The sequence below is a fragment of the Hemiscyllium ocellatum genome, chromosome 3 (assembly GCF_020745735.1).
Source record: "Hemiscyllium ocellatum isolate sHemOce1 chromosome 3, sHemOce1.pat.X.cur, whole genome shotgun sequence".
NCBI lineage: Eukaryota > Metazoa > Chordata > Chondrichthyes > Orectolobiformes > Hemiscylliidae > Hemiscyllium > Hemiscyllium ocellatum.
In genome coordinates, this window is record NC_083403.1 from 54,516,289 (window position 1) to 54,542,575 (window position 26,287).

Consider the following 26,287-nt stretch of genomic DNA (forward strand, 5'->3'; position numbering starts at 1 on the left):
ATCTACTTCTCCACCTCCTGATGCTGCCTGCTTGCTGTGCTCTTCCAGCCTCCTGCCTGTCTACATTGGATTCCAGCATCTGCAGTTTCTCTGTCTCTCATTGAATAGCAGATCAAACTCGATGGGCTAAACTGCCAACTTCTGTTCGGTCGTCTTATGGTCTAACAGGGTCAGAGGCGAGCTGGAATCCTGTTTGTCACGACTTTATTGGGTTGCTCTTTCTCTAGCATGCTCGGCTTCTAAATCTTATCTTTAGAAATATTGGGAGGATGGCTTGCGATTCCAGCTTTAGAAGTTACTCTTCCTAAAACTGAAGAATGTGATCGGAAATAATGAGTAGCAGTCGAATGTACTTGGTTCAGGCTTTTCTTAAAATAAAAGAACACACCCAGAGATGGGAAACATTTGTCAGTGTTTAAAAAGTAAAGAAAAGAAATCCAGCTGATGTGTATGGCGCTCACTTTACTCTATTAAATAAAAACCCCAACGCAGATTGCAGTGGGTAGCAGTGCTCTGGACAGTCCCGAGTGTTCCAGGTGTACTGAGCTCTTGCGCCCAGTAGTCTCTGATTCACCCTCTGGCATGTTGGAACAGACTTTGAAACTTTCTCTCCAGCTGTGGCGAGAGGGGGAGGGGGCTGGAATCATTTAGTAGGTCACAACAGCTTTTTGTTTCCACTCGAGCCTGTGTGCAGCGTCTTTGGAGAACGTAGACATCGGTTTGTAAACAGCGACTTGGAAACAAAACAGTAGTGTCTCGATGTGACGGGCTGACGGATTCAGAGGGCTGGTCCTTTCAGGACTGCTGAGAGAGAGAGAGAGAGACAGGCAGCCCCACACGCCAGCCTATCCTCCTTGACACACCCCTCTTGAGTTCCCTTGGACTGGGAAGAAACGGGAGGGGGCTTTTGTTGTCCATTTTTTTTCCAGAAGCATCAAGTGCACGGTGCAGCCCAGACTTGCTCAGCTTCACTCCGCCTCAGTCTTGAATGTGAAACGGGAAGGGGATCTGTCCGGATACAAAGTGCTTCCCCCCCCCCCCCCCCCCCTGCAATGTGAGGAGCCAGGAACGATACTCTGGCTGAGAAAACCGCGCAGCATCCCCACCCCAGCGCATGGTAACAGGTAAGAAATGATCAGAGCCTTCACAAGCTGAAGGGGGGGGGGGGGGGGAAATCAGAGTAGGTGGGCGTTCAGTGGGAGCTGCGGAAGGAGGATGGAGGGCGTTTGAGGGCAGACTGCAGGATTTGCAACTGCTTTGTTGAAAAGAGGCGAAAAGCAGTCAGCTCGGCTCAGGAGCACTGATCAATTCTTGCAAATTTGGGGTCTGAGGACAGGAAAAGAATACATGCCATTATATAAAAAAAAGGCATCGTTCCCCATTTGTTCAGGGAGGACCCAGACAACACAACTGCTTTGTTTAGTTTTCCTTTCAAACAAACCAAAGTTTGACTAAATTTTTTTTAAAAATACTATGAAACCAGAAGTTTCAATGGACTATTTTTTTCTCTCTGTGTCACGGATTTATGCATTCCACCCCAAATTAATAGTTATTTTTTCGGTTTATTGTTTGCCTAATTTAGGCGACGATCGAACTGTTAAAGCACAGCTCTCTTTTCCAAGTGGAGCATGTCCTATGAGCGGGTGTTATTTTAAATAAGGTTGAGATCAGGTGTGAAAGCTGTATCTGAGGTCAGTGCAGTGAGGTGAGGAGTCCTGCCGGTGATGCTGCTGCCGTAGTGATGGGGAGGTGTGTGGGGGGTGACCAGTTGTCTCTCAGTGTCTGCGTGTGCGTGTGTATACATAGGGAGGTAGCCTCTCAACTTTCTCTCTGCATTTAAGAGCTGCTTGCACACTTCTCCCTCGCACTTTACCGCCGCGGCTGCTGTCAAGGGAATTTTTAACAGCAAGGGAAAAGTCCCTTCGGCCAATCATACCATCAATCTATTCTAATCCTATTACCCAGCGCTTCGCCCATTGTCGTGTATGCTATGCTGTTTCAAGTCCTCAGCTAAGTATCACTTAAATGTGATAGGTCTCACCTCCATGGTTCATTGATACAGTGAGTTCCAGGACCCCGCGGCCCACCCTACAGGTAAATTTCGCTTACCCTCAAATACCCCTCCAAACCTCCTGCTCCTTAACTGAAAGCTATGCTCGCTGGTTATTGACCGCCCCCACCCATTAAAGAGGAAAGTTTCCACCCACCACCTGCCTGTCTGTGGTGCCCCGTCAGAACTCTGAGCACCTCAGTCAGATCCGCCCACCCCCATGTCAGTCTTCGCTGCTCTAAGGAAAGCCAGCCCAACCTGCCTGGTCTCTCGGTGGACCTCTGTTCGGGTGAAATGGTTCATTTGGTGTGAAAATGATCCCCACGATGCTGCTTTATTTCACCGAATGTGGCTGCGTTTCTTACTGGGAAACGCGCAGACCTCGGGGTCTGAACACGGTCAAACCTCGACATGGGTTCACATATACCATTGCCTTCCTGAGCACTGAGCACGGCAACTTTCCAGAATTGCAGCCTCATTTCGCCTCCCCCTGACTATCCCTCTCTCGAAGGCAAATGTCTCCTCAGCGTTTAATTCCTTGACAGTTTTGTTTTCTCTTTGAAACCTGTTGCTTTGAACACACTTTTGGTCAAACGGACTAAATGTGACAAATCGCTTTCAACTTGGGCTGGTTAAACCCATCGTGTGTAAAAAAAAATGTGGTAGATCACATTGTGAAGTTATTCCAGACTTAAATAAAAATAAACAATCTGTTGAGTGCACATTTTAATATAAAACTCCAGGAAAGTTTAAGTGTATCACGGTTTGTGCGAATAAGGAGATTTTGACAAGAGATTTTGGAGGCGGGAATGAAGTGAGTCATTAAGAAAAAGTGCAGGGAATTAGAAACGACCACAGGAAAATGCAAAGATAACTCAGCAAGTCAGGCAGAATCCATGGAGAGAGTGTGTAATTGGAGTCTGATCTCTCATAAGAGAAATAGTACAGCTTTAGGAGTGTCATCAGCCACCTCTCTTAGTAATTGGGTTTCTCTCCCAGATTTGGGATCAGTGATGGAAGCGGTTGTCCTGATGAGGTCGACCTTTCTGTGAGGGAAGAACAAGCTCCGCATATCATTCGGCGTCTCACTTTGCCCAGAATTTCTCTGTTGTGTCTCCTGATCGGATTTGTTTTAGATTAGGGAGATTGAAGGGGTGAAATAATCTTTGTGTGATTCACTAACGGAGCTCCAACAGCGAACCTGGTATCTCTGAGTTGCCAGGTTGATTCTACTGGGTAAGTTTGCAAATTTTAATGTAGTTTGTTGCATGGAACAGTACAAAATTATAAAGTAAACGTGTTAAAGCAATGGGAGGTGCATACATTATAAAGCCACCTGAACTTACAATAATTTATATACAAACAAATGACAGAACGGAAGCCAAAGCATCAACTCGAACCTGATATTAAAACAAGGGAACTTGTAATACACCAAATTGAGAAATTTGAGAACTTAAATATATTTTACAACAAATTAAGAAGAATTTGTGGAAGGTCTCTTGTCATTTTCTGCCACCTAGCGGTGAGGTAACACTAAGCAGCAATACGGCTGCTGGCTGAGTTTAAAGGTAGATATGGCCAATCTCGATGTGCAAAGTCAAAAAAATCACATAACACCAGGTTATAGTCCAACAGGTTTAATTGGAAGCGCTAGCTTTCGTAGCGCCGCTCCTTCATCAGCAGCACTCCGAAAGCTAGTGTGCTTCCAATTAAACCTGTTGGACTATAACCTGGTGTTGTGTGTTTTAACTGTGTACACCCCACTCCAACACCGGCATCTCCAAATCAATCTCGGTGTGGCCAGCCTTTCAAGGAGTAAGCGCTGGGAAAAATAGTGTTTTTGTAAAAGGCCAGCGAAAAGTACAAGTTATCGCTGTAATGTGCTTGCTATTATTTCCACTGTTGCAAAACTAGCTCAAGTATACCTCCAACTAATTTTCAAACTGAACCAACTGAACAAAGACCTAGATACTAACACTGAGCCAAAGCTAACACATTGATATATCATTATTGTCAGCAGATGTTTTGTCTGGTGAGGTTTTATTGAGCCCTGATGCTTTGGAACGCCAGTTGGTTATCTTAATGAAACAAAGATGTACTGGAGCTAAACTTCATTGTTGCACCTTTAGGCCTTCCCAAACCACATAGTTCTTCAGGAGAGAGAGCAACCAAGCAAATAGCTCTTGTGCTCCTCCTTTATGTTTTATTTTAAAGCAATGAATACAAGAATTATTGGTTTTATCAACTTAATCACCTTTCACCAATCTTTCATAAAATAAATTCATAAAACTGTTTGTAAAATATTTAGAAAGTTCATTTTTACACATGAATTAAGAGCAAGAATAGGCCATTCAGCTTCTCAAGGCTGCTTTACTTTTCAATAAAAAGGTGATGACTGATCTGATTGTGGCCTCAATTTGACTTTCCTAGTTACCCCAATAACCTTTGATTCCCTTGTTAGACAAGATCTACCTACCTCTGCCTTAAAAAAAAATTCCATGACCCCCACCTCCACTACTCTCTGGAGAGTTCCACAGACTCAAGACCCTAAGGGAAAAAAATAATCTATGTCTTTACTTTAAATGGGACATCCCTTAATTTAAAACCCTGTCTCCTAGTTCTAATCACTCCCACTAGGAAAAATATCCTTTCAGCACCCATCCTGCCATGCCGCTTAGAATCTTATATTCTCAAAAGATCTCCTCTCATTCTTCTAAACTCCATTGGATTCAGGCTTATACCATCCCAGCTTTCTTCATAAGATAAGCCCTTCATCCCAGGAATCAATTCAATGATCTTTTCTGAACTGCTTCTCATGCAATTGTGTCCTTTCTTAAACAAGACCAAACAGTGCTCCTTTATTCAAGATGTGGTCCAATCAATATCCTGTACAAACATAGCAAATCCCCCTATTTTTATAGTCCAAAAACTTTTATGGTCAAGATTTTCCAAGATATTAATTTAAACATTTTCTAAAAAAAATCAGGAGATAATGAGAACATGTTAAAAAAAAGGCACTATATTAATTATGGGTGACTTTAACATTCGTGCACATTGGGACAGCCAGATTGGCAGAGAAAACCATAAGGAAGAATTCATAGAGTGTGTTTGGGACACATTCCCAGACCAATATGTTATTGGTCCAACCAGGCTTGAGGTATTTTGGATGTAGTGATATGTGGTGACACCATTCAATAAGTGAGTTAGAGTAAATGATCCCTGAGGAAACAGTGATCATAAAATGGTAGAATTTAGCAATCAGTTTGAGAGGGAAATATTTGCAATGGAACCAACTGTACCAAGCTTAAATAAGGGCAATAACTAAAGGAAAGAGGACAATTAGCTGGAGCGGTCTTCGAAATTGTTTAGCGCCAAAGACGGTTGAAAAACACTGGCAGATGTTCTTGGCTCACAGCAAATATTTATCTTATTGAGAAAGAAGGTTTTGAGGAAAAGGTAAGTCAACCCTGGCTAACTAGAGGAGTTATGGCTAGCATCAGATTGAAACACTTATAGTTGACACATATGACGTGCAATGTGACAAAGTTTAGTAGTAAGCCAGAAGATAGGGATCATTTTAAAAACACCAAAAAAAAGTTAAGAAGAAGAAGAAAAACTTTGAAGGTAAACTTGCTGATAATATCAAGATGGACAGCAAGAACTTGTTTAATTGGATAAAAAAGGAAAAGATAGGGGAAAGTGAACCTAGATTAGTTAGAGAATAAGGCTGAGAAAATAATAATGGCAAAACAGGGAATGGTAGAGGAGTTTTTGCGTCACTCTTTACAGTAGAAGACCCTAACAACATTCAAAATTTATTAAATAATCAAAGGCAAAATGGAGGATAGGAAATAAATACAATAACAATCAGTGAAGAAGAAGTGCCAGAGAAACGAACGGTTCTCAACACTAACAATCCCCTGGTGCTTCTGATATTCATCCGAGGTTAAAAGAAGTGACCATAATGGATGCACTGTTAGCAATTTTACAAGAATCCGCAGATTCTGGAAAAGTCCCAGAGGAGTGGGAAACTACCAATGTTATACCTTTATTTAAACAGGAAAAGAGACAAAAAAAAACAGGTAACTATAGATCAGTGAGCTTAACATCTGTTATCTGGAAAATATTAGAGTTTGTTTTACAGATTGTAATAGAAAGAGCATTTAGAAATACATAATATGATCACGCAGAGTCAGCATGGATTTATGAAGGGGAAATCATGACTGATAAATTTCTTAGGATTCTTAGAGAGTAGTAAGCAAGATAGATAAAGGGGATGCACTGGATGTAAAGTATTTGGATTTTCAGAAAGTGTTTGATCAGGAACAACATTTTAAAGTACTGACTAAGATAAGAGCCTGCAGTGTTGGAGTAGTAAATTAACATGTATTGACAATTGGGTATCTAACAGAAGACACAGAGTTGGGATTAGGGGGCATTTCAAGATGGCATCCTGTAACCAGTGGAGTATCATAGGGTTCAGTGCTGGGGCCACAGGTATTCACAATATATGTTGTGATTTGGATGACGCATAAAATAGATGGGAAACCAAGTGGTGAGGCTGGCACAAGACGTCTGCAGAGGGACATAGACAGGTTAAGCAAGTTGACAAAAGCTTGGCATGTGGAATATAATGTGGGAAAATGTGAAGTTGTGCACTTTGACAGGAAGATTAGAGGAGCTGAATATTATTTAAATGGAGAAAGACTAGGAAGCTATAGCACAAAGGAATTCACAGTCTCCATGCATGAATCTAAAATGTGTCCTCAGAGAAAGGGATTGTACTTTTAAGACAAAGAAGAGGAGGAATTTCTTCTCTCAGGGTAGTAAATTTGTTAATTATTTACTGGAGAGGGCTTTTGAGGCTGGGTCATTAAGTAAATACAAAGTTGAGATAGACAGATTTTCCATCAATAAGGAAATAGGTAAAAGGCAGGAAAGCTTTGTTTTATTTCAAAAATATACTTTATTCATAAAATAATTTAATGGTCTGTACAGTTAGTCACGCCATACATACGTAAACATTTACATACAGAGATCAGAATTTATCATTGTTATATACAGGTCTGTGCATTTCTCACTCATATGCCCATATATTTAGCTGAGGCGTCAGCAGAGCCCAAATGACTGCATGGGCCCCCTGTTCTTCTTTAGGCAGGCAGACGTTACATGGTGGTCTTTCCCCACCGCGCCTTGGCGGCAGCTGCCCCAAGCTTCAGCGAGTCCCTCAACACGTAGTCCTGGATCTTGAAAAGTGCCAGTCTGCAACACTCAGTTGGGGTCAACTCCTTCAGCTGGAAGATCAACAGGTTTTGGACCGCCCAGAGAGCGTCTTTCACGGAGTTGATGATCCTCTATGTACAGTTGACGTTCATCTCAGTGTGCGTCTCGGGGAACAGACTGTAGAGTACGGAGTCCCACATCACGGCGCTGCTCGGGACGAACCTCGACAAACACCACTGCATTCCTCTCCAGACTTCCTCTGCGTAGGCACATTCCAGAAGGAGGTGTGCGACAGTCTCGTCTCCCCCGCAGCCGCTTCGAGCGCAGCGTGCGGTGCAGCTGAGAGTCCGGGCGTACATAAAGGATCTGACAGGCAGAGCCCTTCTCACCACCAGCCAAGCCATGTCTTGGTGCTTGTTGGAAAGTTCTGGCAATGAGGCATTCTGCCAAATGGCTTTGACAGTCTGTCCAGGGAACCGCTCTATAGGATCCACCCTCTCCTTTTCCCTAAGAGTCTCAATTCACTATGTGCTGACCACTTCCTGATGGACTTGTGGTCAAAGGTATTTTTCTTCATAAACTTCTCCACGAAGGACAGGTGATACGTAACGGTCCAACTACTCGGAGCGTTCTGCGGTAGCGAGGCCAGGCCCATCCTTTGCAACACCGGGGACAGGTAGAACCTCAGTATGTAGTGACACTTGGTGTTTGCGTACCGGGGATCCACGCACAGCTTGATGCAGCCACACACAAAGGTGGCCATCAGGGTGAGGGTGGCATTGGGTGTATTTTTTCCCCCGTTGCCCAGATCTTTGTACAGCAAGTCCCTTCGGACCTGGTCCATCTTTGACCTCCGTATAAATTGTAAGATGGCACGGGTTACTGCAGCGGCACAGGTTCTGGGAATAGGCCAGACCTGTGCCACATATAACAGTACTGACAGTGCCTCAGACTTGATGACCAGGTTTTTTCCCACGATGGAGAGCAACCGTAGCTTCCATCTGCCCAGTTTCTCCCTCACTTTGCTGATACGCTCGTCCTAAGACTTGGCGCACAACCCAGCACCTCCGAACCAAATACCCAGCACCTTCAGTTGGTCGGTCCTGATGGTAAAGGGGATTGGGGATTGGTTGGCCCAGTTCCCGAAGAGCATGGCCTCGCTCTTGCCTCGGTTTACCTTGGCCCCTGAGGCTCGTTCGAACTGGTCACATATGCACATGAGTCTGCACACGGACAGTGGAACCGAGCAGAAAACAGCGACGTCATCCATGTACAGGGAGGCCTTAACCTGCAGGCCCCTGCTGCCAGGAATAGTCATCCCTCTCAGGCTCGCATCCTTCCTGATGGACTCGGCAAATGGCTCTATGCAGCACACAAACCAGACAGGAGAGAGAGGGCAGCCCTGCCTGACTCCAGATCTGACTGGGAAGCTATCTGATTCCCACCCATTGATTGAGACTGCACTGACAATGTTGGTGTAGAGCAGTCTGATCCAATTGCAAATTCCCTCCCCAAAGCCCATTTTGGAGAGAACATCTCTCATATACCTGTGTGATATCCTGTCAAAGGCTTTCTCCTGGTCCAGGCTGATCAGGCAGGTGTCCTACCCTCTGTCCTGCACGTAGGCAATCATATCCCTGAGGAGTGTGAGACTCTCAGTGATCTTCCTGCCTGGTACAGCACAGGTTTGGTCAGGGTGAATCACCAACCCCAGAGCAGACCTGACCCGGTTGGCGATTACCTTTGACAGAATTTTGTAATCCGCATTCAACAGTGAGATTGATCTCCAATTTTTGAGTTCCTCCCTCTCCCTCTTCCACTTGTAGATGAGGGTGATAATGCCTTTCCTCATGGATTTACTCATGGTACCTGCCCGAAGCATACTGACATACACCTCCAGCAAGTCCCACAGAGCAGAATAAAGCTCGACCAGTAAGCTGTCGCTTCCAGGAGTTTTATTCTTTTCGAAGGACTTGAGGGCCTTGGTCAGCTCGTCCAGAGATAGCGGCTGGTCCAGCCTCTCGCGTGTTCTGTCGTCTAAGACCTCCGTGATAGAGGACAGGAACGACTGGGAGGCCGTGCCGTCGGTCAGCTTCACGTCATACAGACTGGCATAGAAGGATTTGCTGATCCTCATGACGTCAGCCTGAGATGACATTATTGAGCCATCTTCTTCCTTCCGGCTGCTGAGCACTGAGCTCTCTTTGTGCACCTTCTGGAAGAAGAAATGTGAGCACGTCTCGTCCTACTCCACCGAGCAGACCCTGGACCGGAAGATTATCTTGGAGGCCTCCGAGGCAAAGAGCGAGGCATGCTGGCCCTTCACCTCCTTGAGGTCTTCCGTGACATCGACCCCCATCGTCTGCAGCAGGAGCAGATTCTGCATACTTTCCTGGAGCTGGGACAGTTTTCCCCACCCAAAGTGGAGATGAGGATGATCATATCAGCTATGTTGAATTACGGAGCAGACTTGATGGGCTGAATGGCCTACATCTGCTGCTACATTTTATGGTCTTATGGCCTTCATGGATCATTCAGAAGATACTTACTTCTGTTTAGTATTACCTTGAAGAAGACCATCAACTCCTAATTATTAACTGATCACTTTGATTGCAAAGTTGACAAAGGATCGGTGCTGGGTCTACTGTCATCATTTACATAAATAATTTGAATGTGAACATCAGAGGTGTAGTTAGTAAGTTTGCAAGTGGCACCAAAATTGGAGGTGTAGTGGACAGCGAAGAAGGTTGCCTCAGAGTGCAACAGGATCTTGATCAGATGGGCCAATGGGCTGAAGTGTGGCAAATGGAGTTTAGTTTAGGTAAATGTGAGGTGCTGCATTTTGGAGGCAAATCGGGGCAGGACTTATACACTTAATGGTAGGTTCTGGGGAGTGTTGCTGAACAAAGAGATCTTGGAGTGCAGGTTCTTAATCTTTGACTCTGACACGGGACTCTGTGCTCTACGGTCTGTTCCCCGGGATGCACACTGAGATGAACATCAACTGTGCCTGAAGGATCATCAATTTGGTGAAAGATGCTCTTTGATCTGCCTGAAACCTGTTGATCTTCCAGCTGAAAGAGTTGACCCTGACTGAGTGTTACAGACTGGCACATTCCAAGGTCCAGGACCATATGCTGAGGGACGCGCTGAAGCTTGGGACAGCTGCCGTCAAGGCGTGGTGGGGAAAGACCAACGTGTAAGGTCTGCCTGCCTAAGAAGAACAGGGGGCCCACGCAGTCAGTGGGCTCCGGTGATGCCTCAGCAGAATATCGGGATAGTCAATGTACAGATTTGTACATGCGAATGATTAATTCCGATCTCTGTATGCAAAGAAATGGAATGTATACATATGTATGGCATCACCAATTGTATAGACATCAAAATAATTTAATGAATAAAGTATATTTTTGAAATTAAAAAAAAATCCTTGGAAGTGGAGTTGCAGGTAGATAGGGCAGTGAAGAAGGTGTACTTGTCTTTACTGGTTAGTGCATTGAGTATAGGAGTTGGGAGGTCATGTTACAGCTATACAAGACATTGGTGAGGCCACTATTAGAAAACAGTGTGCAATTCTGGTCTCCCTGCTAAAGGAAAGGTTTTGTGAAACTTGAAAGGGTTCAGAAAAGATTTACAAGGCTGTTGCCAGGGTTGGAAGTATTGAACTACAGGGAGAGGCTGAATAGACTGGGGCTATTTTCCCTGGAGCATTGAAGGCTGAGGGATGACCTTATAGCGGTTTATAAAACCATGGATAGGATAAGTAGGCAAGGTCTTTTCCCTGGGGTGGGGGAATCCAGAACTAGAGAACATTGTTTTAAGGTAGAGCAGTAAAATTTAAAAGGGACTTAAGGGCAGCTTTTTCTTGCAGAGGGTGGTGTGTGTATGGAATAAGCAGCCAAAGGAAGTGGTGGAGGCTGGTACAATTACAACATTTAAAAGGTGTCTTGATGGGTATATGAGTAGGAAGGGTTTAGAGGGATATGGGCCAAATGCTGGCAAATGAGACTAGATTAGTTGACGATATCTTGTTGGCATGAACGAGTTGGACCAAGGGGTCTGTTTCTGTGCTGTACAGCTCTCTGACTATGATTCTACACAAAAAAAGTTCTGTCAAAAAAGCAACTAACTTAAAAATGATTTTATAAAACCTGAAAATTTTCATCAGGGCATTCCTTGTTCTACTTTGATTTCTACCATAGTGTTTCCCTACAGTGCAGGATCTTGAAGGTTCTTTCACCTCTACAGAGACAATTGTGACAGCGCTCAATAATTCACTTTGATTTTCCTCAGTGATTGTGTGATATTTCCTCTGTGATATGAGATGTCTTGGGGTAGTATTAATGACTGTGGTTGTCCTAGCTCAAGCTGGGCTCTCATGACTTTCTTGCTTCACAATCCGAAGTGCCCATTGTTTCTGATAGCCCTTTGCTACACCATCTGGCAAATGCTTTCTCTCTGCTGGTCTTAAAGCTGTTTCCAGGCTCCAACTGACTGCCTTTTTCTGTTCTGAATCATGGAGATTAACCTAAATTTAAAAAAAAACTATCTCCCTGCAGTGCAATCTATCATGAGTTGAAATAAAATATTACAAGATTGCTCAATTCAGGTTCTTTCAAAAACATGAAATTTCTTTGAAGTTTGTAATATTTTGACAATGTTCATTATTTTAGCTTTATCCCAAATATTATAAATTACAAATATTGAAGAAAAAAAATGCAAGACTTGAAATCCTTGAATGATTTGATTAACTCATTAACAGAGGTGTATTTACACAGTAAGGTATAATTATAAAATTCTTAAGTGGGAGATTGAGTGGAAATGTACAGGACATCGGTGAGTTATAATCCACACAATAACCACTATTGGAATATTGTGTGCAGATCTCGTCTCCCTGCTATAGGAAGGATGTTGTGAAACTTGAAAGGGTTAAGTAAATATTTGCAAGGATGTTGCCAGGGTTGGAGGGATTGAGTGGAAATGTTACCAGTAGCTGTCTTCAGTTAAATGATGGGCTCCAGCTTCAGAAATGAAACTTTTTCCATTAGGAAGATCATGGTGGTGCGATCAATTTTCCCAATAATGCCCAACTATTTTCCAACATTGCTTCTGTTTCTGCCTCTTAATTGGCCTCCATAGGACCTGCAAAACTCTTGCATGTAGCTTGTGTTGAAATTAAATTTGGCATGAGCATATGACAAGGACCTACTTGAGGGTGACACGGTGGTTCAGTGGTTAGCACTACTGCCTCACGGTGCTGGGGACCCAGGTTTAGTTCCAGTTTGGGTGACTGTTGTGTGTGGAGTTTGCATGTTGTCTGTGTGGCTTTCCTCCAGGTGCTCCAGTTTCCTTATACAGTCCAAAGATGTGCATGGTAGGTGGATTGGCCATACTAAATTGTACCCATGTATGTGCAGGCTGGGTGGGTTAGTCATGGGAAATGCAGGCCAACAAGGTGGACTACTCTTTGGAGGGTTGGTATGAACTCGATGGGGAATAAGACCTGCTCCCATACTGTAGGGATTCCATTCTATTCACAAGAGGTAACAAAATAAATGACCAGAAATGCAGTTTTAGTGAAGCTGATTGAGGGATCAGTGATAGTCATTCAGAATTATACTAAAAAGTGACAAGTAACATTCATACCTTGCAAGTGTCAGTCAACAAACAAGAATTCAATCACTTCCTCATGACTTTCAAGGAGATTGCCATTCCTAAATACAATACAATCAATATTCCAGGCAAATTACTATTGATCAGAGCCTTAACTGAACCAGCCAGATAAATACAGTGGATACAGAACAGAGGGTTCAAATATTGATTATTCTGAGAAAAATAACATGTTTTATGAATGCCTTTCCACCAGATAAGCTTAAATGTGACTGAACTTCAATAATATAACTCCAACAACTCTCAACAATTTGAATAACATTCATACAAAGCAGCTTGTTTCTGTTCCTCCACCACCGATAGGGAGTGGCAGTTGTGTGTACTATAAACAAGGAGCACCGCAGAACGTGGAATCTTCTTTGACAGAAGCTTTGAAACCTGTGGTCTCTACCAATTATAAAGACAAGGGCAACAAATATGTGGGAACAGTGAACCTTCACCTTGAAGTCACATGTCATCTGACATATTTAATCTATATACATAATATATAAATATCACTACATCTTCTTCACTACTGGGTGAAATTCCTGGAACGTTCTCCCAGTGCCACAGCATTGTGGTGATACCTACACCTCATGGCCTGCTGTAGTCCAAGAAGGCAACTCAGTACAACCTTCTCAAGACAATTAGGAATTGGCAGTAAGTGCTGACCTTACCAGCAATGCTCACATCCCATGAATGTGTAAAATCTGGAGAAATTCCCTCCTCAAAATCACAGAATTATCACAGTGCTGAAGTAGGCCATTCAGCCCAACATGTCTGCACTGCCTCACTGAGCATTTGGACTTAGTGCCAAACTCCTGACTTCTCCCCATAACCTTGTGTAGTGTTTCTATTTAAATAATCAACCAATGCTGCCTTGAATATCTTCTGCTCATAGTGCCATGGGATCATTTGCAAGGGAGGGGAAACCTCAGTTGAACATTTCCTATAAATTTTAGAGTTAAATTTACTGCCTGAATGAATTAGACAAAAATTATTGTTTTTCCATGTCTTTAACTTACTTCAGTCACTCCAAAATAAGAAATATAATTATGTGAATCAAATGGAGAGGAATAACATGAGCATATATCTCTAACTCTCATTAAGTGTATTTTTATATTATATAATTATTGTCTTATTGTGTAATACATTATTAAAACATTAACAATGTCAATAAAATAGAAACAATTTCGTGGTAAGGCAAGAATATTTGAAAACACAGGACCAACTTCAAATTAAGGAAGCTGAATATGTCATACAAAGTATTGACTTCTCAACTTCCTCATCGTAGACTGGTTAGCAAGATTAGATCACATGCAATAGAGGAAGAACTAGCTATTTGGATACAGAACTGGATCAAAGGTAGAATAGCCCTTCATCAGGAATGAAGGGCTTATGCCCAGTGTTGATTCTCCTGCTTCTTGGATACTGTCTGACCTGCTGTGCTTTTCCAGCACCAGGACTTATACACTTAGTAGTAAAGTCCTGGGGAGTGTTGCTGAACAAAGAGACCTTGGAGTGCAAGTTCATAATTCTTTGAAAGTGGAGTCACAGGTAGATAGGATAGCCAAGGTGGCATTTGATATGCTTTACTTTATTGGTCAGTGCATTGACTATTGGAGTTGCGAGGTCATGTTGTGGCTGTACAGGACACTGGTGAGGTCATTATTGAAATACTGTGTGCAATTCTGGTGTCCCTGCGACAGGAACGATGTTGTGAAACTTGAAAGGGTTTAAAAAAAAGATTTGCAAGGATGTTATGAGAGCTGGAAGGTTTTGATTAGATTAGATTCCCCACAGTGTGGAAATAGGCCCTTCAGCCCAACCCGAAGAGTAACCCACCCAAACCCATTTCCCTCACAATATGGGGCAATTTGGCATGGCCAATTCACCTAACCTGCACATCTTTGGACTGTGGGAGGAAACCAGAGCAAACCCACGCAGACACAGGGAGAATGTGCAAACTCCACACAGACAGTCATCCAAGAATTGAACCTGGGACCCTAGTACTGTAAGGCAGCAGTGCTAACCACTGAGCCACTGTGCCACAGTTTGAGCTGTAGGGAGAGGCTGAATAGGCTACTTTCCCTGGAGCAGAAGCTGAGGGGTGACTTCATAGTGGTTTATAAAATCATAAGGGGCATGGATAGGGTGAATAGTCAATGTCTTTTCTCCAGGGTAGGGGAGTCTAAAACTAGAGAGCATAGGCTTAAGGTGAGGGGGAAAAAATTAAAAAGTGCCAAAGAATAGATTACTTACAGTGTGGAAACAGGCCCTACAGCCCACACCGACCCTCCAAAGAGCAACCCACCCAGACCCATTCCCCTACATCTAATACTATGGCCAATTCACCTAACCTGCACAGCTTTGGACTATGGGAGGAAACCGGAGCAAACCCACGCAGACATGAGGAGAATTTGCAAACTCCACACAGATAGTAGCCCAAGGTAGGAATTGAACCTGGGTCTCTGGTGCTGTAAGGCAGCATTGCTAACCACTGTGCCACCGTGCAGCAACCTTTTCACATAGAGGGTGGTGTGTAGATGGAATAAGCTGTCAGGGGAAGTGGTGGAGGTCGATACTATTTCAACATTTAAAAGGCACCTGGATGGGTATATGAGTAGGGAGCGTTGAGATGGATATGGACCAAATGCTGGCAAATGGGACTAGATTTATTTAGGATATCTGGTCGCATGTTGGACCCAAGGGTCTGTTTCCAGGCTATACATCTCTATAACTCTAATTCTTTAATATTCTGTTTTATAAATTTGTGTCCTTTGAAAGTTACTATGGATGACAATATTTAGCAACTTCAAAGAATTACAACCCTTAATTTGAAACAGTCAAATCCACTTGTAGACAATCCGGTGGTACCTTGGTTGAACACCTGTCAAGTTCATAAACAAAGTAAATGTTTCAAAGCTCAATCAGTCATTACTGTTGCAGCCATTGTTGTGATATGCAAATCTGAGTAAATAAGTGTAATAGTATTCCTCTCAGTCTGTTGTGTGTATTGGTAGTCAGCTGCTCACTCAAACTGTTACAGCAGTAACCATTGATCTTCCTCCCTAACACCTGCAGCCATGCAGTGAGACCTTCTTCATGTTTAGTACTTCGCTGAATCCAAGTTCTCTATTTTAATTCAATGTGAATTGCAATCTCTGTCCAACTACTCTTGATCCTCCTCATTAGTTGTATCTGTTAGTTTTGTCATTGAGAGGCAGTCAGGGGAATGTCACTGTGAGGCAGGGCTAATACAACATCCAACTTATTCAAATTGAACACTTAAACCTCTGATGTGGGATTGAACATGTGATTCAGTGACGAAAGTCGTAGCACAGAGCCCAGGCAAGTTTACCAATGAAATCAGGACGTATTTCCTTACATAAAGAATAGCTAAAATTTTATTCCAAGTAAAACAGTGGAAGAGAAATATTGTAGAATCAATTAAGACACTATTACAATGGGTGTAAGGGCAGGGAGAGTTCTTTTCGGTGAGCTTAGACTTAGACTTACAGTGTGGAAACAGGCCCTTCGGCCCAACAAGTCCACACCGACCCGCCGAAGCGCAACCCACCCATACCCCTACATTTACCCCTTACCTAACACTACGGGCAATTTAGCTTGGCCAATTCACCTGACCCGCACATCTTTGGACTGTGGGAGGAAACCGGAGTACCCGGAGGAAACCCACACAGACACGGGGAGAACGTGCAAACTCCACACAGTCAGTCGCCTGAGTCGGGAATTGAACCCGGGTCTACAGGCGCTGTGAGGCAGCAGTGCTAACCACTGTGTCACCGTGCCGCCCACTATTCATATAATTCTGTTTAGTCATCTGCCTATCCACCTTAAATATTCACTCCCAGCACACAGTGGCTGCAGTGTACATAATGTAGAGGATACAATGCAACAAGTCACCAGGTTTCCATTCACAGCAATTTCCAAACCAACGATATCTATCACCCGGAAGGACAACGGTTTCAGGCAAATGAGACACCAGCACCCTTCCTGTTCCCACCCACCCAAGCTACACAACATTTTGACTGAAGGATATCCCCATTCCTTCACTATCACTGACATAAAGCCATGGAAATCAGTCCCTAACAAAATGATCCCTACACCAAATGGACTTAATTAATTCAAGTAGACATGCACCATCACTTTCTCAAGGGCAATTAGCAATAGGTAACAAATGCTGAGCCAGCAACTGAGCACAGGTTCCAAGGAAGAATAAAAAAAAGTTTCTAGAAACGGTCTCCCAGAGTCTAAAAAATTGTGATGCAGCTTATTTTTCACAATTTAGTGGGCAGAGTTCATGATCTGAATAACCTTGGTCTGGTGGCATCATATGAAAGGAATGTTCGAGTAAAAAATGAGGTCTGCAGATGCTGGAGATCACAGCTGCAAATGTGTTGCTGGTCAAAGCACAGCAGGCCAATCCTGAGACGCTGCCTGGCCTGCTGTGCTTTGACCAGCAACACATTTGCAGCTCATATGAAAGGAAGTAAACTCATGGTGTGACCCACCTGCTCATCTCACAAAATGGTCTGTGTTACAGAGTCATAGAGTCATACAGCATGGAAACAGACTTGGTCCCACCAATCCATGCCGACCATAATTCCAAACTAAACTAATCCCACTTGCCTGAGCTTAGCCCATACATCTCCAAACCTTTCTTATCCAGGGTACTTTTCCAAATGTCTGATAAATGTTATGTCTGCACCTGTAACCAACACTTTCTCTTGAATTTCATCACACACATAAAGGAGATTTGGCTTGGAAATGCATGAGGGAATAACAGTGTTCTTCAGCATTCAAGAGAAATGGGTTCTTTCTTCCTGATTCTTCTGAATCTCTGAATCAAAATAACAAGTTCCATTGACTTGTGTACAGTTCTGCACTTTTATTTTGAAGAGGAAAATGAAATTACTGTGTAGAAAAGTCAGAAGAATGGACTTAAGTAGGTAGTCCTCTCAAAAACTCCTTTATTGTATCTGAGGGCTGAATTACTTCCTTTGTGCTGCAGTACTCTATAATTCTAAGTTATTTTCTCTTTCTGAAGCAGTAAATGTTGGTTCAAATTACATTACAGTTCTAAGCTCCACAATGCTGTACAGATGTTGACTTTTAATCATTTTGATAGATACATAACAAAGCACTTTTTAATGTACCTGTATAAAAGCAGAACTGAACTTTTTTTTTACATATTAAGCTTTTTTTTCTTGTCCTCACAGAAAATCTTGTGGTTTCACTATGGGAATAATACTACTTTTAGTATTAATTTCCATAAACACATTTGCTTTTGGGATGGGCACCGAGGAAGATTATACCTGGCACTTACAAAGGGCACCCCAAGTATTGGATAGAAGGACCGTAATCATGGAACCTGCAAGATTTGAAGCTAAAACTAAATTGTTGATAAACTCAACCTGTGGGATTGCTTGCCAAAAGCAACTACCACTGCCAACTGTGTCTGACCTTCAGAATTACCTTTCATATGAAACACTGTACAACAACGGAACACGTACATTGACGGAGGTTGACGTCAGAGATTTTGACATGAAAAATGAATTGGAGATTGCTCAGAAAAGAGGCCATTCTAGGAGAAAGAGGCAGGTCTTTGGACTTGACAGCAGATTTAGTATTGGTAACAAACATTTCATAACTAGGTATCCTTTTAGTACAGCAGTGAAAATCTCCACAGGGTGTACTGGGATTCTAGTGTCGCAGAATCATGTGCTAACAGCAGCTCATTGCATTCATGATGGTAAAGACTATGTGAAAGGTGCCAAAAGGCTAAGAGTGGGATTTTTAAAGATGAGATCCAAGAGGGGTGGAAGGAGGAGGGGATCGAAGAGGATTAAACGAGCAACAAAGGATAAACCATCTTTCCAATGGTCAAGAGTAAAGCGTACCCAAGTACCAAAGGGCTGGTTCAGAGGAGTGGCTGATGATATTGCTGTGGATTATGATTATGCCATTCTTGAACTAAAGCGACCTCAGAAACACAAATATATGGAAATAGGAATTAGTCCTTCCCTCCAAAAAATGCCAAGCAACCGAATTCACTTTTCAGGCTTCGATAATGACAGACCGGGGAAACTGGTATATCGCTTCTGCCCTGTGTCTGATGAATCCAATGATCTGTTCTATCAGTATTGTGATGCTAATCCTGGGTCAAGTGGCTCAGGTATTTACATTCGTCTTAAGGAGCCAGACAAGCCTTCGTGGAAACGCAAGATCATTGGAGTTTTTTCTGGTCATCAGTGGGTGGATGTCAATGGTGTACAGCAGGATTACAATGTGGCTGTGCGCATTACTCCACTGAAATATGCACAGATATGTTTCTGGATACATGGAAACTACGCTGATTGCAGAGATGGTTGATGGAATTGGTTAAGTATATTACATGTATTTCTATCTTTGTACCTGTGTGCAGATATAGATCTTCTGCATACAAAATAGATGATGGCATTCCATCAATGCACATTGAAAGGATATGTGCATTTTCATCTCGACTAAAAGAATCTGTTCAGGGTGCTCTAACTTAAATATATAAAATGTAAAATTAATGGGAGTATTTTCAGAGTATATTATTGACTGGTAATGTTGCTGTTCAAGTCATTTAGTTATTCAGTATTTGATTCACTGAAATAATTAATCTCTGGGAACAAATTATTCAAGGTCGATTAAAAGCCCAATAAGTATTGTACCTAATGAATTTGAAAGATGTATTAAATTGGAGAATGGTTCTCTTGTTCATTCCTGAAGTTATTTTTAAATATTTGATGAATGCACTACTGAGATCTCCACAACCTCATTACTTGTCCTGTATACATAAAATCTAAGATAGACTTAGATTTTAAGAATTTTCATTTGTTAAAGTACAACTACTTTTTTCTAGTAATGAAATGTACAAAGTCATCCACACCTCACTTGTTACTGAATTTAAAGTAGTTTGTGATACATTAAGGTGTATTATAATTTGTCTTAGTCGTACTGAGCAAATTGTGTAATATCTGGAATTGGAGGTTTGTAATGGGTTTTGGTCATATCTTAATACAAGTGTAATGAATTGTTGATATGCTCAATTTTAGATGACCTCAACCAAAGTATACCACATTACAAATTAACTCTTTAAGAGAGGTCATTTATAAAGCAAAGTAAAAGAAATGGCTCTCCTCAATATTGCAATGAGTAACTTCAGTAAAGTTAAAGAAAATTAAATAATGTGATTCATTGCTGTATTACAAATTATGACAGATTTCAGAAAATAAGTCCTTGAAAATGTGTAAAATCACCTTGGCAATTTATCCAGTTAAAAGTTAAAATTCAACCATTTCACCTTTATCCAAAAATACTGAATCAGTGTTAGATCAAAAAAAAATCACCTACACACTGATGAAAATTAGTGGCGATGTGAAATAACTGCCCAAGAGCAGTCTCTCTTTCCAGAAAATACGAACAATCTCTTTCAAAATGAATTGTCAGAAACTTGTCTTATTCAATTGCATCTAAACATTTAAATAGAATTAGAATCTAATGCTTAAAGTATCAATCTAATCATTTGTTGTGCTAACAATATGCAATGTTTATTTATATAGAGATCAATGGTTAAGATCTGCAGGCTTGTCTGAAGTAAAAGCATATACAAACTAGTAACACAATGCAGAACTTATCTATGGGAGAGTTTAGTAACAAATATAGTTCTTTAAGGTGTAGTACAGAATACTTCCATAAATAAAAACTGAAATAATATGTTGGTGCTAATGTTTGTCTTGAAACATATACTTCAGTGAAATTAAAAACACATTGAATGAACCAGCAAATTCTGTAAATTAGGAATGTTAGGAAGATTCTACCACTTTAAATGCACTGTTGCTGTACTATTTGCTACAATCACTATCTTTGCATGTTAAGTAGTTTTCATATATCAGAAGTGTAAAGATAGAATAGAAGATAATTTAGTTAAAAACTGTAAATGGCTCACTCTGCTTATTCAGTCCTTTCACTCTTTAAATGTAATTACTCAAAACACAAACTGTGGATAAAGACATATGAGCACTTCTTTGAAGAATAGTTTAAATGAAGAGGATTGTTAAACTGAGAGTGACGTTAATTTTTTATAGGCCGAACACAAGATCACAAAAAAAAATTTTAAGAAGGAAACATTGATGAAAAGTGGTATCACAGATGACTTTCAAACCATTAAAGAGTACACATTTGCCAGGATAATTATACAACTCCTAAACTAAAATAAAATCCAAATGGTAAAATAACTCAGATTGGATAATGACTGACAATGGTCATAAAGAAAATCATTTATTTGTTTATAGCAGGATTCAAGTTGTTTTGCATACTTGCTGTTTTGTTGTTTTAAGAATTTCATGAAATCCATGTTTGTAAAGTAACTTTCTTTGTAGACTCACTGAGTTGTTGTATACTGTAAAACATGATCTATGCTTTGAACCTCACTGTATATTCAGCAGAAAAATATAGATCTTTTCAGTTCTTGTTATTTGTGGTGTGTTTTATTTAATCAGAGGGAGCTAATTACATGTTCCGGGCACATAAATTAAGATGTTTATTGCTTATCGTCAGCAGTGTATTCTATTGCCTCCAAGTTGAGTTGCCATCAAATTTACTTATTCAGTCAATAATCCTGGAAGTCATCCTGATCACATAGTAATTATTTTCCATCATTCATGTAATTTTGCAAACTGCTAAATTTCGCAAACGTATCTGTTGACCTTCAATCACATGTAAGTTACTTCTAAAGAGAGTAAACCAGTCAATATTGCACATTAAGCTTTAAATATGAAAATCAAAAGATTGATTGAAGTTGGAAATTCAATGTCTACATCTTGTTTTTGAAGCAAATGTCTCAGCATGAGTCATGGTGATAACACAACACCTGTAGTAAAACAAGTAGTGGAAAAGTGGCTTGAAGACACAAAACAACTTCACCTAAAACCAAAACAATCTACAAATAAAATGGCATTAGATGTTGCAACGCTAAATGAGCACTCTGTAATAATAGTGCATCTAAACCACTCCTGCTGGCAGCAACCAACTCAGCTCAGATGAGAGACTGTTGTTCCAGGTTTGTTTGTTTCAGTACTGCAGTGCATTTGGGAGATTGCCAAATTTGCTAACATCAAGAAACTAATCAATATTAAGCTTTGTTTAAAACAACCCATTAGTACATTAATTTCCATTTCCATTCTTCATTCAAAGCACCATATGTGGTGTAATGAATTATAAAAACTGCAAGTGTATTAGAGTTAATCTGAAGCTGAATTTTATGGGCTGTTATGTTTCCTAACCGACCTTGCTCCCAACTCAAAATCAGGAGCATGTCCATGGAAAAGCAGGTCGCACTCATAGATTTCGCACTTGCCAGCTGTGACTTGACTCAAGGAAATTCTTGCCCTACTTTATAAGGATGCTCTGCTTTTGAGAACTATCAGCCAGTCCATTGGCCTGCAGATCTAATCCCATCAGGGTCAGGTTCGAATGGTGGCCACTACTGGGACAAAAGCAACTTCCCAAAGAATAGGAGTTTGCAGATGCCAGGTTTCAGTGATGTTCAGGGCATCAGTAGGGCCTGGCTGGCAAGTATGAGAGGCCAAAGACTATGTGTGGACGTTCTGGCATAAGGGATTCCCACAAAGGAGGATCACCCTTCTTCCTGAACACCAGCTTGGTAAGTATAACCTGCCAGGGTACCTGTTTGATCTCCTCTTGCCTTGAGTAACATAACGGGGACAGGATGAGGCATTCATTAAATGACCATTCAAGCCATCATCAAGCCCAAGAGTGAATAGGCCACTGACTCATCCACTGCCTCCCCTTTAAAAGGGGAGGAAGTTTAAATCACAACACCAGGTTATAGTCCAACAGGTTTATTTGGAAGCACTAGCTTTCGGAGTGCTGCTCCTTCATCAGGTAACTAGTGGGGCAGGATCACAGAACACCAAATTTATAGTAAAAGATCCAAGTATCATACATGAAGAGGACATGGAAGATATAGAATGTAAGGAAATAGATGGTGACATCTTGAAAAATGCCCATATTGCAGAGGAGGAAGTGCTGGATGACTTGAAATGCATAAAAGTGGATAAATCCCCAGGACCTGATCAGGTGTACCCTAGAACTCTGTGGGAAGCTACAGAAGTGATTGCTGGGCCTCTTACTGAGATATTTGTGTCATTGATAGTCACAGGAGAGGTGCCTGAAGACTGGAGGTTGGCAAACATGGTGCCACTCTTTAAGAGGGTGGTAAGGACAAGCCAGGGAACTATAGACCAGTGAGCCTGACGTCGGTTGTGGGCAAGTTGTTGGAGGGAATCCTGAAGGACAGGATGTACATGTATTTGGAAAGGCAAGGACTGATTAAGGATAGTCAACACGACTTTATATGTGGGAAATCATGTCACAAATTTGATTGAAGTGTTTGAAGAAGTAACGAAAAGGATTGATGAGGGCAGGACAGTGGATGTGATCTATATGGACTTCAGTAAATCGTTCGACAAGGTTCCTCATGGGAGACTGGTGAGCAAGGTTAGATCTCATGGAATACAGGGAGAACTAGCCATTTGGATACAGAATTGGCTTAAAGGTAGAAGACAGTGGGTGGTGGTGGAGGGTTGCTTTTCAGACTGGAGGCCTGTGACTAGTGGAGTGCCTGAGGATCGGTACTGGGTCCTCTACTTTTCAGCATTTATATATGTGATTTGAATGTGATCATGAGAGGTACAGTTAGTAATTTTGCAGATGACACCAAAATTGGAGGTGTAGTGGACAGCGAAGAAGGTTATCTCAGATTACAGCAGGATCTTGATCAGATAGGCCAATGGGCTGAGAAGTGGCAGATGGAGTTTAATTCAGATAAATGTGAGGTGTTGCATTTTGGGAAAGCAAATCTTAGCAGGACTTATACATTTAATGGTAAGTTCCTAGGGAGTGTTGCTGAACAAAGAGACCTTGGAGTGAAATCGCAGGTAGATAGGATAGTGAAGAAGGTGTTTGGTATGCTTTCTTTTATTGGTCAGAGTATTAGATTAGATTAGATTAGATTATATTACTTAGTGTGGAAACAGGCCCTTTGGCCCAACAAGTCCACACTGACCCGCCAAAGCGCAACCCACCCATACCCCTACATTTACCCCTTCACCTACCACTACGGGCAATTTAGCATGGCCAATTCACCTGACCCGCACATCTTTGGACTGTGGGAGGAAACCGGAGCACCCGGAGGAAACCCACGTGCAAACTCCACACAGTCAGTCGCCTGAGTCGGGAATTGAACCCGGGTCTCAGGCGCTGTGAGATAGCAGTGCTAACCATTGTGCCACCGTGCCGCCCACTGCCACTGTGCCACCCATGGCAGGTCATGTTGCAGCTGTACAGGACATAGGTTAGGACACTGTTGCAATTCTGGTCTTCTTCTGTCGGAAAGATGTTGTGAAACTTGAAAGGGTTCAGAAAAGATTTACAAGGATGTTGCCAGGGTTGGAGGATTTGAGCTATAGGGAGAGGCTGAATAGGCTGGGGCTGTTTTGCCTGGAGTGTTGGAGGCTGAGGATTGACCTTATAGAGGTTTACAAACTCATGAGGGGTATGGCTAGGATAAATAGACAGTCTCTTCCCGGGGGTCGGGGAGTCCAGAACTAGAGGTTTAGAGTGAGAGGGGAAAGATATAAAAGAGACCTGACCTAAGGGGTAACTTTTTCACGCAGAGGGTGGTACATGTATGGAATGAGCTGCCAGAAGAAGTGGTCGAGGCTAGTACAATTACAACATTTAAAAGGCATCTAGGTGGGTTTCTGAATAGGAAGGGTTTGGAGGGATGTAGACCAGGTGCTGGCAGGTGGGATTAGATTGGGTTGGGATATCTGATCGGTTGGGATCAGTCCGTTTCTGTGCTGTACATCTCTATGACCATGTCGATGACTAACTGATGCAATGTATTAAGCAAATCTAGATGACTGTTAAGTCTTTAAATCACTTAGACTGGGGATGCAGGTTTCAATTGATTAATATGTAAATCACAGCATTTCTTTCAAGCCACTGTCCTGAGATAACTTAAGGTTTTATCAGTACAGAGAAAATGGTGACATACCAGCTCAGACAATACATTAAAAGTGTGAGGTTTGAGTCTGTCTGTATCCCAATCTGGAGTCTTTAAACAACCACCAAACCTTAAACAGACCATTGTTTTCAGTAAATTATCCAGGCTTCAGGATAACATTGACCATAACACCATATAACCCTGTCAAGGCAACCATTGCAAGATGTGTCAGAGCATTGACATGGATACTACCATTATACATGGGGACACCAGCCACCATGTGCACAGCAGACACTCACGTGACTCGGCCAATGATGGCCATCTCATACACTGCAGGTAAGGATGGCCTGAGGCATGGTACATTGGCAAAACCAAGCAGACATTACAACGATGAATGGACATCATGCAACAATCGCTAAGCGGGGATGTTTCCTCCGAGTCAGGAAACACTTCAGTGATCAAGGACATTTGGCCTTGGATCTTCGGGTGACCATTCTCCAAGGTGGACTTTGGGATAAGCAATAACACAGAGTCGCGGAGCAGAGGCTGATGGCCAAGTTCGGTACCCATGAGGATGGCCTCAACTGGGACCCTGGGTTCATATCACACTACAGATGACCCACCACACTATACACTCCCATACACAAGCACAAATGCACACATACACACAAACACACTCACACAGATGCTCTCTTATACACACACACTCTCTCTCTCTCTCTCTCTCTCACACACACACACACACACACACACACAGCCTGTTACAGGCATAACCTGTGTCACACACAAATATAAATCTCAAGCATGCAAGCACACACAAATATAAATCTATGCGGTGAATCTGTATTTGTAGATTTCTATTTGCAGATACATTCTATTTTGTATAAAAATACACAATCTACAGACAGTCAGTCAATGTAACAGTTTATAAATTCCTACTTTGGAAATAAAACCAGTCTGACTCCAGGTTGGGATACTAACCAGACTCTAATTTATTAATGCATTGTCTGAACTGAGATGTCACCTTTTTATATACTGATAAAACCTTAAGTGACACGAAAGAAATTCTAGGATTTACATATTAATGAATTGAAATCCACATCCCCAGTCTAAGTGCTTAAAGACTTGACAGCCATCTAGGTTTATTTATTACATCACATCAGCTGTATGACACTCTGATCTTATACTATAAATTCTGTGTCCTACGATCCTGCCCCACTAACTACCTGACAAAGAAGTAGTGTTCTGAATGCTTGCACTTTCTAATAAATGTGTTGGACGATAGC

At 42.0% G+C, this 26,287-nt stretch overlaps 1 protein-coding gene across 2 annotated transcripts; it reads left to right on the forward strand.

Moving 5' to 3' along the window:
• Positions 1 to 669: 669 nt before the first annotated feature.
• Positions 670 to 21,439, forward strand: prss35 (serine protease 35). Of its 2 annotated transcripts, XM_060850045.1 has the most exons (3): positions 670 to 1,124; positions 3,050 to 3,286; positions 18,163 to 21,439. In XM_060850045.1, the coding sequence occupies exon 3, from the start codon at positions 18,182 to 18,184 to the stop codon at positions 19,313 to 19,315; it is 1,134 nt and encodes a 377-aa protein (XP_060706028.1). In that variant the 5' UTR covers positions 670 to 1,124; positions 3,050 to 3,286; positions 18,163 to 18,181; the 3' UTR covers positions 19,316 to 21,439. The 2 variants fall into 2 exon arrangements, with proteins under 2 accessions (XP_060706028.1, XP_060706022.1); XM_060850039.1 differs by lacking the exon at positions 3,050 to 3,286 and having other exon boundaries at positions 671 to 1,124.
• Positions 21,440 to 26,287: the final 4,848 nt, after the last annotated feature.

Coding starts and splice junctions, on each gene's coding strand:
- prss35 (XM_060850045.1), top strand. CDS start 18,182: ATGGGAATAATACTACTTTTAGTATTAATTTCCATAAACACATTTGCT.